Below are 13,747 nucleotides of genomic sequence, written 5' to 3'. Positions count from 1 at the left end.
TCGATTTGTTCACCATGAGGGCACTGTTCAGGAACACCAGGGGTCTCTCTCTCTCTCATTCTCACTCATTCACTCACTCGCTCACTCACACACACCAGCCCACTGTCGAGCATTTACTGCACGTGCAAGTATTTTTACTGTCGAGTGTTTTGCTGAGGGTGCTATCTGCTGACCTGAAGAAGAACTCTTGAACCTTCTTTGATTTAAACAACTAAAAAAAAAAAACTATTCACGCTGTGGGTAGCTCGTGTTTTATTAATATGCTCTGTGCCCTCAATGTCACATGTATTTTTCAACATTTTTGGAGGGGCCTAACACTGTCCGGCCCACTATGCTTGTGCTTCAGTTATATGCGCCAATGAAATATTTACATTGACAGGTTCTGTGTGATGAGCACGTGATCCGAATAGTGAACACTTAATTTGGTGGCTGTGATGTGTGCACAGGAGATCTACTCCCGGCAGATTGTTTGTCAAGTTTCACGCAAAACGTGAAATGACACATACATGCATACACAGAGCAGAAATAAGAATGCGCCGCCACATCATTTCTTAATATTCATCACACATTCACTGTTTGCCCTAATGTAATAGAACTCAACTCATTTTTTTCCAAGTTATTGCCCAGACAAATATGGAGTGACAGGCAATTAGATGCATCCATCCATCCATCTATTCATCCATCCATCTATCTATTCATTTTCACTACCGCTCATCTCGCTCAGGGTCCCGTGAAGCTGGAGCCTATCTCGGCCGACTTTGGGCAAATGGTGGTTTACAACATATCCTCACACAACCTCATGAGATCTAATACACAACCGTTGACCACTGCAAACTACACTCACCACAATAAACATGTTGTGAAATGAATACCATACTTCAGTTTCAATCAAAACTTCATTAGCATTATTTACACGTGTACCTAATTTTATGGTTGAGTGACTGAGAAAGAGACAAAAACAGCAGACCCATTAAGGTGAGATATTGCAGTGCTTTCTTTTTATTGATTAATGCAATCGTGATTAAACTTTGAAATGACATTCATTTTGGATATTCCTGTCGAATACAAATCATACATTTCGCACGTTCACGAAGCATGGCGTCAAGCCTTCAGTGCGCATCAGAGAGAGAGAACGTAGAGATAGTGACTGTGTTGACAATATCTGGCGTCTCCTATTCTTCTTCTTCCATTCCAAATGCAGCAGTTCTCCAGTCTCTGCAAACCATCCCAAAAATTGCTCAAAACATTACAGATCTATTGCGTCTTGCGCCGGAAAGGTTTTATGCTTGTGCTTCAGTTCTATGGACCAATGAAATATTTACTTCCTATTCTTATTCTCTTAGAGCAGCAGCTCTCCAGTCTCTCCAAACGATCCTAAAAAGTGTCCAAAACGTTAAAGGTCTATTGCGCCTTGCCCCCGGAAAGGTTCAAGCCCCCCCCGTTGGTTGCAGAAAGCAGATCATGAAGGACCAATTTCACCCTGCCCACCACCTGTTGCCCACCAGGAAACACTTCAGATCAATCAAAACTCTCATCGCAAGATTCGGAGGTAATCCACACAAGCGCCAGGAGAACATGAAAACTCCAAACAGAAAGGTCTCCAGCCAAGCTTGAAACTCGCTCGCCAAATGTTTCACTGTGCCAGCGAACATCAAGTAACTCAAGTAAATATTGAAAAGGAAACACATAAACAGAAAATGCTTTGAGTGTGAATATTTTCAGTCGCTGGATATCTTGAAGAAGTACATTTTTAGAAAACATTTCTGCTAGAAACATTCTATAAACTAAAAAGCTTTGAACCCCATTTTCCTCGCTAATACGACACATTTTAATCAGAGGTGGGCTTTTGTGTCCCTAAACATATTTTCAAATATCGATTTACATTTTTTTAATTGGCTTTTGTTTTTAAGTTTGGCCTATCAAGCCTGCACAAAAAAGATTTTTACCATGCGTGTAATTTACGGCTGATCATGGTTTTGAGGAGGACCCACTTCTGCACAGAGGTCTTCCTGCAGGACCCTCATGCTGTTACAGATAACATTGAATAGCACCATATCATGCATTAAATGTTGTCCACTCTTTTCAAGATTTCAAATTTTTTCCCCACATGGGATTTTTGATATCTTACCTTCCCCTCTTGGGGATTTTGGTCAGGGGATTTGTCGACTGTGGCCTGATGAAGCCCTTTGAGACCCTTTCGTGATTGAGGGCTATCAAAAAAAAAAACATGAGCTTGACTTTCTCAGGCGTGCCGTACTTGTATGCTTGCACGACAATACAAAATCTTGAACATGTTTCTATTACAACGGCACAATTGGATTATAACAGTGTTTTGCAAGCTTTATTGAGCTCAGGCACTTTTTATGCATTACAAAATTGTCACGGCGCACCACCTAAAAAACAAAGAAACCAAAAAAGAAAGATAGATAGATAGATAGAAAGAATAAAATGATCTTGTCTCAAATTCTTCACAAATTGACTTACACGATGTAGAATTTGGGCCTGTTTAGCTGAACTCACGGATGCGATGCTCGCAATAAGTTAACTCATTCAGAACCAGCCAATTCTAAACCAAGTCTGAAAAGACGTTTAAAAACGTCTTTGGGAGTGAATGAGTTAATGGTGAATTGTACCCTCTGCATGCTAGTGTAAGATTTTTTTTATTTTTATTATCCTGATTGTCACTATACAATGCCGGCATAGATGGATAAACAAACACACTATTTGTCGTAGATAAATAATAATTTCCAATGACTTGGGTGATGTTGTCTGGAGTGTCGGGGAATCACTGGAATATAGTGAAAAAATTTGTGACTAATAAACTGGTCCTTCAATTGTTGATCCTTGCGGGACTGCGAGCGGATTGGTGTTTCTGCTCAGGCACCTTCAGACATTTCAAACATGGATACGCATCCATGCAGATGTTAAAATCATGGATCAGAGCTTTCCAAAGTGTTTTTTTCCCATAGATCAGCACCATGGCAGAAACCGTGGTATAGATGGATGTGAAGAATAACGTCAGCGTGATGGCGTTCTCGTGATGCACGGCTATCTGGTAGTTCACATACAGGTCGACCATGAGGAAGAGGAGGAAGACGGCCACCAGGGAGAGAGCCATTTGGATCACCCTCATCTGAGTGCCCAATTTGGGGACATGAGCGCCGTTGGTGCTGGCCTTCATGCGGCAGAGATGCACCGCCAGGTGCACGCTAATGGAGATGCAGCATTTTACCATGAACATCCCCGGCAGCACATCTGCAAGGATCAGATAGAGGGCCTCGTAAATCTTTCCAGGCTTTGTGTCGGGCATTAAGACCCCGCAGTCTTTGCCTTCCCTGGTGTCATTGACGGCGTGGAAGACCACCAGCATGGGCATGCAGGTCCCCAGGCCACTCAGAGGGATGAGGAACACAGCAAGTGTCACATGCTTGATGATGGTGGCTTGGATGTGTGTGTAGCACTGGTTGGGCGTGCTCACCAGCTTGGTGCTGTAGTAGAATGTCAGGAAGCTGCTGTCCCACATGATGGTGAACTTGAGACTGAAGGTGATGACCAGCATGACGGCGTAGGGCATCTGAGCGATGTGACACTTGCTGTCCACCTCGTCCATGCTCATCCAGAAGTAGCAGACAAGCTGATGAGTGATGTTTGCCAAAGACAAAGCCACGATGATGCTCTCGCTGGGGCTCCACTGCTTCTTCTGCTTGGAGTTCAACACGCTCATCAGGAAGATGTAGAGATTAAAGAACACCGTGGTGACAGCCGACATGCCCGTCAAGAGCCACAGGGCCATTTTGTTTGCCCCAAGCATGATGAGAAGCTCCCTCTTTCTCTCCAACTCCTCACATTTATTTCACGGCAGTAACAATCTGCCCCCTTGTTGAGTCGTTCTTTTATAGGCCAAGTCCGAATCTTCTGTTGGAGTTTGAAAATGCAGTGGCTGGGTCAAGCTTTTTTTTTTTTAAATTTAAATTGTCACTTTCAATTCTACTTAAGAGTTCTTCTTACATTTTCTTCACAATCCTTTTCAGCACCTTTGGCTCTGTCTGAAGAATCACATCTTTGGTTTTCTTAATCCAAGTGTTAATCCTCACCTGAAGTTGCCTGCAGGACGCAAGGTGAAGCTCCGCGAGCGACAGAGATTTATACGTCCGAGCATTTCATGCGATTTGCATCAGCCGTGACCACAGGAAGTGATAAGGGTGTATTTGCATTCACACGGCATGAACAGGATATGTGTTCAGTGCGATTGATCCTGTATTTTGATCGGTGCGCCTTGATGGCCCAAGTGGGACTTCTCATGCAAGCATATTCCTGCAGCCTGGCCACATATTTACAAACACCAGTCCGCACACTCACACTCCTATTTGCATGCTACAAAAAGCACATAACCTTTCTATCACCTTGAGGAAGTTAATGCAGTTCTGACTGTGCGGTAGGAAGAATCACACAAAGAGTGCAATCACATGTTTGTCATCTCTTAAAGCTTATTTTGCCTGCACAAATAGTCAAACAATAAATAATCACGTTTCACAAGAAATTGATATCCTCAGGGTTTTTCCCCCTCACAAAAAGCACTGACAGTAAGGTAAATTGCTGATCAGCAAAGTTTCCGGTTCTCAATTTTTTTTCCAAATAGAAAAAAAAAATCAAGAAGGGAAAGCCCTGAGCTTTTTCCATTTAAAAGTCATATACCACCACAGAGTGAAATTAAAAGGAAATGAGCTTTCTGATTGAAACTGCCAGACAAATATTTGCAAGCCCTCGTCTTCATTTCAACACTTTTTGCTGGCTTCATTACAGTAGGACATGCTTCTGTGTGCACATTCAATCTCTGAAACCATTCTCTTGCCAACGTGCGCACCTTTTACCGTTTAAATTGGGCAAACAGAAAAAAGGGACATTTAAATATATATAACTAACAGTGTTCAAGTGGACTTTGGGTGAAAAAAATAACAACAAGAACAGTGATTCAGGTGAAAATCAAAATGGAATCATTTGGCTTGTTTGGAATTTTGAATCCGATTCCGAACATTGCCTCATTTATGGCGGGGTCACATTCCAAAAATTATCCGTAATACCCAAGATCTATTAAATAGAGGTTGACTTTTTATTCATCCATCCATCCATCCATCCATTTTCTGATCCGCTTATCCTCAGCTGTCTTCGGTCAGTAGGCGGGGGACACCCTGAACTGGTTGCCAGCCAACACGCAGACATACAACCATTTGCGCTCACACTCACACCTAGGGATCATTTAGAGTTCCCCATTAACATGCCATGCATGTTTTTGGAATGTGGGAGGAAACCGGAGTACCCGGAGAAAACCCACGCAGGCACAGGGAGAACTGTCACGTTTTCCATGATGGTAGTTGGAGGACCCCAAAAAGCAGGGAGGAGCAGAGTGGATTGACCAAAATGTATTTACCAAAAAAAAAATACACACGGGAGTACAATGGAAAAAAAACACTAAGCCGAAGTACTCAAAAAAATGCCTGGAAATCACAAGTATCAAACCAAACTATAACAGGAAACAAAACATGACAGGAGCACACGTATGCTCACACACTCACGGCTCACAATGACCCAACAAAGACTGACAGGTACTCAGGGAAGTAAATACAAGCTAAGTGACGAGACAACGAGAAACACCTGGACAAGACACAAAGGGGTGAGGGAGCTCATTGGTTACATACAAGGAACACTGATAACGAGAACAGGTGGCGAAAAAAGGGCACATGAGGAATCAAAACCAAACGTAACCAGACCGAAACATAACAAGAACATGCAAACTCCACACAGGGAGGAAGGCCGGAATCGAACCCTGGACCTCTGCACTGTGAGGCAGGCGTGCTAACCATTGGCGGACCGTCCCACCCCTTTTAATTTATCTAGATATTTATTGATGTATTTTGATTTACATCTCTGCTAAGCAACAACGAACCCCCAAAACATGGCTCCCATCCTTCTACATGCTAGTTTACAGCTGTTTATTTTACAGCACACAACACAACACATCTGCAAACAATTGTCAAACAACCGGACATGCTTTCAATTTATTACATTCAATTTAATTTAACAATAATAATAATAATAATAACAATAACCCTGAATTCTGATGATATTAATCGAATGGCAAAAACATTTATAGCACGAATACTGTACTGTACAACATTGTCTATACAGCAAAGCACTACAGTATATTCAGCACATGCAGGTATACATACAGTAATGGTATACAGTACATTCATAGAAGAGTACTAGTCCTCGTATTCGTTCATTATTATAGTGGCTTGGGATTTTCACTCAAGTAAAAGATTGTTCCTCCACCACGGCTGTCTAAAAGCTGTCCCAGGGCAGAATTTGTCACTGATGGTCTTCGTGTGCCCTCCTTCTTGCAGCTATTATTAATGCAACATACAAAGAAACGTGATCAGGATAAATGAAGAGCTTTTGAAGAGAAAATGGTCAGTAAGCACCGCACTGACTGCCTTAACCGGGTGGAACCTGAGGATGTGTGCCCAAACTAGCCATTAGACTAAAAAGTAGTTGACCGGTTGCTGTGCAAAAAAACAAACGCAAACAAGACAGTGGTGCAACACGCCGCTGTGCAAATGAAATTTTCCAAAAGGCAAATACAAGGCCAGGGGAAAGCGACTGTCTGGCCTTGTTTATGCACATCATCAGAATTTTAGATGGCAATTTGTTTACAGCAGAATGACATCTGCATGCTAATGCATTGCCCCAGACTCTCCCAAATAGGTTGTTTTTAAAGGGGTAAAGTGTCATCTCTGACGCTTCATTATACCCGACTTGGAACTCTGAGCGAATAGGTCAGGGAACCAAAAGTGAGATTGAGACAGCACAGTATTCCGCTCTTGAGCTTGTTAGTTAAAACATTATTTTATTGTGCTTACACCTATTGATCAAAATGCACTGAACTAGCTTTAGGCAATGGAAAAGGAAGCACTCAAGCATAATACAAACTATTTGTTATTTACAACTTTCATAAATCTGTGCTACATTCACTTAATATTGAGATGTTTTCCACACTGACGGTAATGCAAAACATAGACAGTGCATCATGGAGGACGTCCAGTCGAATAGATGAGGTCCGATTCTATCAAAAGTCCTGCAAGTATCTGCATATTAAATATATGCCTTCACGGTTGTGTTTAAGAGGCTGCTTGGCACCATTTGTCAAGGCAACAGTTTCTCCAAGATCTACACTTAAAGTAAAAACATGTTTGACACTTTGAATAAAAAAAGTTGTGTTTTTTTTTAACGCTTCATTTCAGAAGTCCATAGTGTATAAATTGTAGTTACACGGGGTAACCGTAGCGATGGTCGTATTTGAGTGGCGGAAGGGGCTTTCTCACTGAAGCGCTTTGTTTTGACCCCTTGTCACTGTTGCTGGGATGGCTGCCATTGGACTCATTGACACTGGTCAGGCGGTTCCCCACCGAGCTGTAGGACACCCCTTGGTGGGTGCGGTAGCCCAGGACTGAGCGGTAACTGGAGTTCCTACTGGAGGGGTGGCTCTCTGGGGCACGGGTATCCTCCCTGACGAAACACACGAGTCTCACTCAGAGAATACGACTGAATGCTCTCAATATGCTCTCTGTTACGATACCTGATTTCATTGGCAACCTCCTTCTCGTAGCGTAACTTGAGGCAGCAGCAGACCGTGAGCCAGATGGCCAGCAAGAGGAGGAGGAGGAGGAGGAGAGCACCTATCACAGCCCCGACTATGACGCCCACTCGATTGGTGGCTGGAAGACAGGATGTCATTTTACTCGACACGCTTTTGTCAGATGTCCTCCTCTGAATAGCCACAGCACGATGACCGCTGCGCCCAATCCAATGAGATGCAATGAAAGAGCTGATGTGAAAAAGATAATCATGTCTCGTATTGATTGAGTCGTATAAAATTAACAATAGACATGGGGGGATATACTATGGAAAATACAATATTTGAATTGCTTGTTGACAAATAGGTCTCTGGAGTGCCTGCCCAAGTGTAAAATGAAACAACTCACACTGAAAAAAAACAAGTGGAACATGTACATCGGTTGCACGCGATTAAAATACGGTAAGCCGGTATCATTTTCCCGTGTTTTCCTCAAAAACAAACAAATGACTTGCATGAGTTTAACACATTTAATCATGTGCATAATCATTTGCAACTGAAAATCAAGAATTTTTTTCATTGTGGTAGATGCATGAGTAATCGACTCAATCGACAAGTAATTGATTATATGATTAATAATTTACCCGTCTGTTACCCTTTAGTCATTTCGTTTAGATCATTGAGACTGGTTTATTAATTTAAAATGATTCAAATGCTTGGAATTTCAGCTTCTCAACAGGGAATACGAGACGGTTTCCGTAGCCCTGCATATAAGCAGACTGATCATCTTTGTGTTGAATCGAAATAAAACATTTGCCTTTACTTTGGAATACAATGATCAAAATATTTGCCTATTTTCTGACATAACCAATAACGTAATTATGAATCATTTATGTTGCTGCAGAAAATGTGCTCAGAGTAAACCGATCTTCCGTCCTGCTTATTTACCAAGCAATTGCCCCCACCACCCAAAAAACTAAATCAATCCACCCACGACGCGATCAGATAGGCTGGGTGAAAATCCAGAGTCACTTTCAAGAGACATCGTGAAATGTGATGCCCCTGCTATCGCGTCAAATTTAAAGGGCAAGCAAAGACGTATTGACTTTTGTTTGATCTCCTGATTTGCGTTAGCTAACAGCGTTATCCTGTGGCACACACTGTACTTGATTGCTTGATGAAGTTGCTGATTGTGTATTTATGTTTGATGAGGTGCCGGTGTATGAACTGCTCTTGTCGCCACTTCCTGGTTAGCATGGTAACGAAATCCATGTTTGGCATTGATAGTATACAGGACAGAATGTCTGGTCGCTCACTTGCATGAAACTTGCCCTCTCGAATGCACGGAGCTCAGCATGCGACACAAATTTGAGTACAAGTCTGCTGTAGTTCGTTATCCTGGGATTATTATGACAAAAGCATATCACTTTGAGACACTCGAGAGCCGTTTTAAATTTCAAGTAGCTTCATGAGTTAATCAAAAGGCAGCATTTTTGGATTGTAAGATGTTCCTGAGAGGTTCAGAAAGTCAAATTAGTACTGATGTCCTCCTTTACTTACGGTTGTATGCCTGCAGGGCCTGTTTACACTGAGCTTTGCCAACAGGGTTTTTGGCCTCACACACGTAACTTCCAGCATAGCTGTCTGAATGGTTCTTGATCAAATACTCCCCATTCTGTGTGTCTGAATAAGAGACATCCCAGAGGAACATGTAATTAAGGCAGCATGCTTTAGCCGTTCCGCATTTCAGCTAACAGAAAGTGCCTTACTTAGAGGCACGGCCAGAGGTGGTTCTGCACCGCCGCTTTCTCTTCTCCACGAATACGTAAGAGGAGAGGATCCCTGGTACGATTTGCAGCGAAGAGTGACCGGACTGCCTTTCTCCTCCTTGCCGTCAATCCAACATTTTGGCACAGACGGGGGAACTGGTGAGAGGAAAAAAGGAAATCACAGTGTCATTGGGAAGTGGAAGACAGAACGTGACGACAGCTTGAGAAGGACATTCCATTCGAGTGAGAAGCGAGTAAATTTACTGGTAAAACCAGTTGAGGAGAACTCTTCCTCACCCATAACGACAAGAGTTACTTTCCGCATGTCGACTCCTGGCACTTTTTTGACTTTGCACAGGTAGGTGGCCGTGTCTGAAAGCCTCAAATCGGTGATGGAGATGGACGCGTCCCCTCGCTTGGGGTCGCCTACGAAGCTGAGCCTGCCAGAGAGGCTGGGGTCATAGTTGTGTATACGTCCTTCGGTGTAGGCCAAGATCTGATAAACAAACATGAAAGAGGAAAGCAGGTTTTACTACTAACATACAGTAGCTCAAAGTTATAACATGACATTGGATGGTTGCAAAGACACAAAACCTGCCCCACCCGTGTTCATAGTACGCCTACCAGTTTGTCTTTCTGCGTCATGTCCGGGCTGACGTTGGACCATTCAATATCCAGCTCCCCAGTGTCTTGGAGCCCAGGGGTGTAGGTGCAGCCGATCAGGAGGTTTTCACCCTGGGCCTTCTGGATGGTCTGCGGACCCGTGGATGTCACCTGCATGGCCCGTGTCACATCTGTGTGTTCATACAAGTTTGAAACAACTCAAGGCTCATTTTGTCATTCAGAACGTCCACCTATCAGGTAGCAGACATTTTGACACTTTCAAGAGCAGAACTCACCAACTTGCTTGAAGGTGAGAACTACTTCGTGGCGACTGATTAATGCAAAGGGCTACCGATTTAATCAGCTGATATCAGTTCTTTAAAAAAAAAATGGTCATAAAAAAATCATTCAAATATCAGAATCAATATTTGGCTTTAAAAAAATCCACATTGGCCCCAATTATTTCAAAGTATTATGTGTTACAATGTGCAATTAATTATATTTATGTGAAGACACGAATAATTTCCCATAATAATTTGAAAACAGACAATATCCAAATTATAGACTGTTAGGGAGGGGCCAGCCAGGCAGCCTCCTCAGCCAGGGTGCTCTGCACCTCACACCTGAGACTCGTCAGCTCACCACCCACCTGTTGCCAATCTGCTCATTTGGACTGGTATAAATTGACTCACAGACCATTCCTCAGTGCAAGTTCATGCCGTCACCACACCAGTGGGCTCTGTTGGAATCACCTGCAGTTTTCTTATTCCATGTGTGGACATCCCCTTGTGGACTCCTCGTGCTTCCCCCTGAGCGTTTAAGTAAGTCCCAGTTTTCTCCCTGAGTAAGAGTTTCGTTTCCTGTGGACATTTTCCCTTGTGGCTTCTTCGTGCTTCTTCCTGAGTGACTTTTCTAAGACTCTTCAATAAACTACGGCGAGTGTTGGCTTCAACTATACCTGCCTGTTGTCGTGCTATTGGGGTCACATCCAAACCCTAACATAGATATTTTATTCCTGTAAATGTCTGCCATTGTTCACATTGTCAAAAGACCATGACCGCAACATTCCTGGAAAATTACAGTTGTCCCATTATTAGTGAGCTATTCCAAGAGGCCTGCGAACTACTCATGAGGTACTTTGAAATTGATTTTGGGCGGTATTTTTCAGTCTCTGTCCTACTCCATCAAAATATATATTTACAGTCTGAACATTTTTATCAAATAATCATGTAAGCATAACTCAGAATGTTATACAAAAATCCTCTCCAAAATCATTTGGAATAACCTTGAGGTGGTAAATACTGGGTTGTACTTTTTAAGGTGGGTTAAAATTGTATCGTATGCAGATTCACAACACGCAGAGTAGAATATTTCATGACTTTATATGTTTCCATCGGCATGGGTTTGAACTACTGACATAAAATACAGGTAGTTTTTCTGAGAAATTTTGTTTTACTGGTTTTAATGAAATCCACCTGTATGAATTTCTATATAAGAGTGCAGAAAAACAATATTCATATGAAAACTATTGCTACAGAGAAATATGCAATACTTTTTAAGTGACAGTGTTTTTGTCATCGCTATACGGTGGATTTCTTTATACGCCGTGAAATACAATTCTTGTTCTACAGTTTGTAGAAGCCAAAACCAACAGCAATGGAAAATGAGAAGGCAAGAGAATCTCTTTAAAATGTATGACAGTTTTCCCTTAATGGCATTCAAGCTCAAGGCCCGCGCTCCTAAAAAGAGAGGAGCGCCGCTCTGAAAATAATTGGCCTCCATACTGAAACTAAAACATTCAAAGATTTGTCGGAGGATTTTCTTTACATTATAACCTACGCCATCTCCGTACATACAGTACATTCTTCATATTGTCCGGTCTTCATAACCATCGCGGGTACATTTATTGAAAAAACCCTGTGTGACCTGCTCTCGCGCAGCCACAGTGCGCATCTTAAGTCACCTTTTTATGGAGGCAGAGACGACGGCACTCAGCATATTTAAACTTGTAATGTTGTCATTCATCTTCGCCCCATTTAGATCTTTCAACCTTGGCTAAATTTCTTAATGGAGAATGCTGATAAATCCAACCAGCCCCTCTGTTGACACCCCTCGCTGTTAAATCTCCTCACAAAGACTCCTAAGGCACCTTAATGCTATCGCCACAAACAAAGTACACAGAGTCATTCATTAGGGCCTGAAAGTGACAAATGTGATAAAGGCATTCTGGGTAAACTTCAGATTAGTCAGTCAAATGTTTACAGCTCGAGAAGCACCTCGGCCCGCTTTGAGCAAAATGCTGTCGTCTCAAGATGATGTGTTGTACGAGCACAGAGGCAGCTAAACTTGTCACAGAATGCAATTACTTCAAGACTTGACGGGATTCAAACGCGCTGGGATCGGCCAGGCAACGGGCACGCTGGACCAATTTATTCAGAATACATACAAATGAATGAGATGATGCAATATGGAGACTTTAGGGGATTTTCCTTGCTCATTATATTGTTATTAAAGAGCAACAAAGGGGGTCTGCATGTCCTGTGACATGATACTGCACCTACATGCTTCATTGCACATCTGCAATGCGGTCTATGCTTCCTTCACTATTAGATGCCCAGATGCATGAATTACCAACTATTCGGTGTTCCTGTGCAGGGCCTAATCAGCCCGTCATTGTTAGAAAGCCAGTCGGTTGTATAAATGGAATAGGCTCATAAATTTGAGGAGAAAAATCATCTGACTCACCTGTCTTGAGATGAACAGTTACCAGAAAAAACACAGTCATTTTCAGCCCCGGCTCCATTATAAACCTGAGCGCAGGGAGAAGTGGGAAAATAGTTTAAAAAAAGTATCCTCGTGGTACATTTCCATGACATTCCATGATATGTCACTCATTTTACGTTTTCTCGTCATGCGACTCTAAAAGGTTCAGTTCAGAAGAAATTCTTCTTGTGTTTGAGGAATCCTCATTACAAGCAGCCTCCTGCCTTGTTGTCTTACTTCTAGAAGCCAGAATCGCAATGCTAATCAAACAGGAGTAAGACAAACCGCCTCTTAGGTAAACACAGGCTCTTTATAGTGTGTTATATTCTGCAGCGGCTTCCGAAAGGTTTTTAAAAAATATAATTGTATGATCACTACCGTACCTTTGAAGACAGAAAGCACTCCAAAATGAATGTTGTTTTGTGTAAGGCCTGGCAGTGGTTCACCTCTGGTGAAGTGTGCTGATTTAGCTGTCAGATGAAACTCAGCTGTGAACACACCTTCTCTGTCCATAGGGCAGCTCGTGGCCACTCCCACGCTCATATCCAAGAAGGTTTGTGTTTGATACGGGGGTAAAATATAGTGAGCGCTAAATTATTAATGCTAATCAAAACCATGAATCAAAAAGCAGCGTTTGAAATGAGTTTGATTTGTCTTCTTGTCTATAAATGTATTCTGAGCATGCGGCGAAGGCAGAGATGAGTAACTGCCTGCCACGGCGTTGTGCACGCACACAACTATGTGGCAGCACAAGTTCTTGCGCTCATATGCGCCCTCTGATTTTAACGGCTTCCTTCACAGCCAAGTTCTGCATGTCTTTCAGGGGAGCCAGAACACCAAAATGATTTCTGTACTCAATTTTGTTTTGGATTTTCGACCGCGTGCAGGTCAGCATTGGGAATTTTGAGACGGGTTGTAAATTCTGCGAGGAGGAGACGGTAAACAATTTAGAGTTACAATCTCACAACACACCCTCCTGACA

General features: G+C 42.6%; 2 protein-coding genes across 3 annotated transcripts; both read right to left on the bottom strand.

Annotated features, from left to right (window-relative positions):
* Positions 1–2,830: 2,830 nt before the first annotated feature.
* tas2r202 (taste receptor, type 2, member 202) lies at positions 2,831–3,811 on the bottom strand. The gene has a single exon (XM_086112373.1). It carries the CDS (start codon positions 3,809–3,811, stop codon positions 2,831–2,833), a length of 981 nt encoding a protein of 326 aa, XP_085968499.1.
* A 1,593-nt stretch (positions 3,812–5,404) lies between these two features.
* On the bottom strand, positions 5,405–13,242 carry vsig8b (V-set and immunoglobulin domain containing 8b). 2 transcript variants are annotated; one of them, XM_086112072.1, is made up of 8 exons: positions 13,149–13,242; positions 12,748–12,812; positions 10,024–10,193; positions 9,697–9,895; positions 9,400–9,555; positions 9,191–9,313; positions 7,634–7,772; positions 5,405–7,563 (listed from the first exon to the last, which is right to left on the bottom strand). In XM_086112072.1, the coding sequence occupies exons 2-8, from the start codon at positions 12,803–12,805 to the stop codon at positions 7,323–7,325; spliced, it is 1,086 nt and encodes a 361-aa protein (XP_085968198.1). In that variant the 5' UTR covers positions 12,806–12,812; positions 13,149–13,242; the 3' UTR covers positions 5,405–7,322. The 2 variants fall into 2 exon arrangements, with proteins under 2 accessions (XP_085968198.1, XP_085968199.1); XM_086112073.1 differs by lacking the exon at positions 13,149–13,242 and having other exon boundaries at positions 10,024–10,173; positions 12,748–12,805.
* Positions 13,243–13,747: the final 505 nt, after the last annotated feature.

This window comes from Hippocampus guttulatus, chromosome 5 (assembly GCF_054856545.1).
Source record: "Hippocampus guttulatus isolate MCC_2025c chromosome 5, RoL_Hgut_1.0, whole genome shotgun sequence".
Classification (NCBI taxonomy): domain Eukaryota; kingdom Metazoa; phylum Chordata; class Actinopteri; order Syngnathiformes; family Syngnathidae; genus Hippocampus; species Hippocampus guttulatus.
The sequence above is the reverse complement of the archived record's forward strand: the minus strand, read 5'-3'. Positions and strand labels throughout refer to the sequence as shown.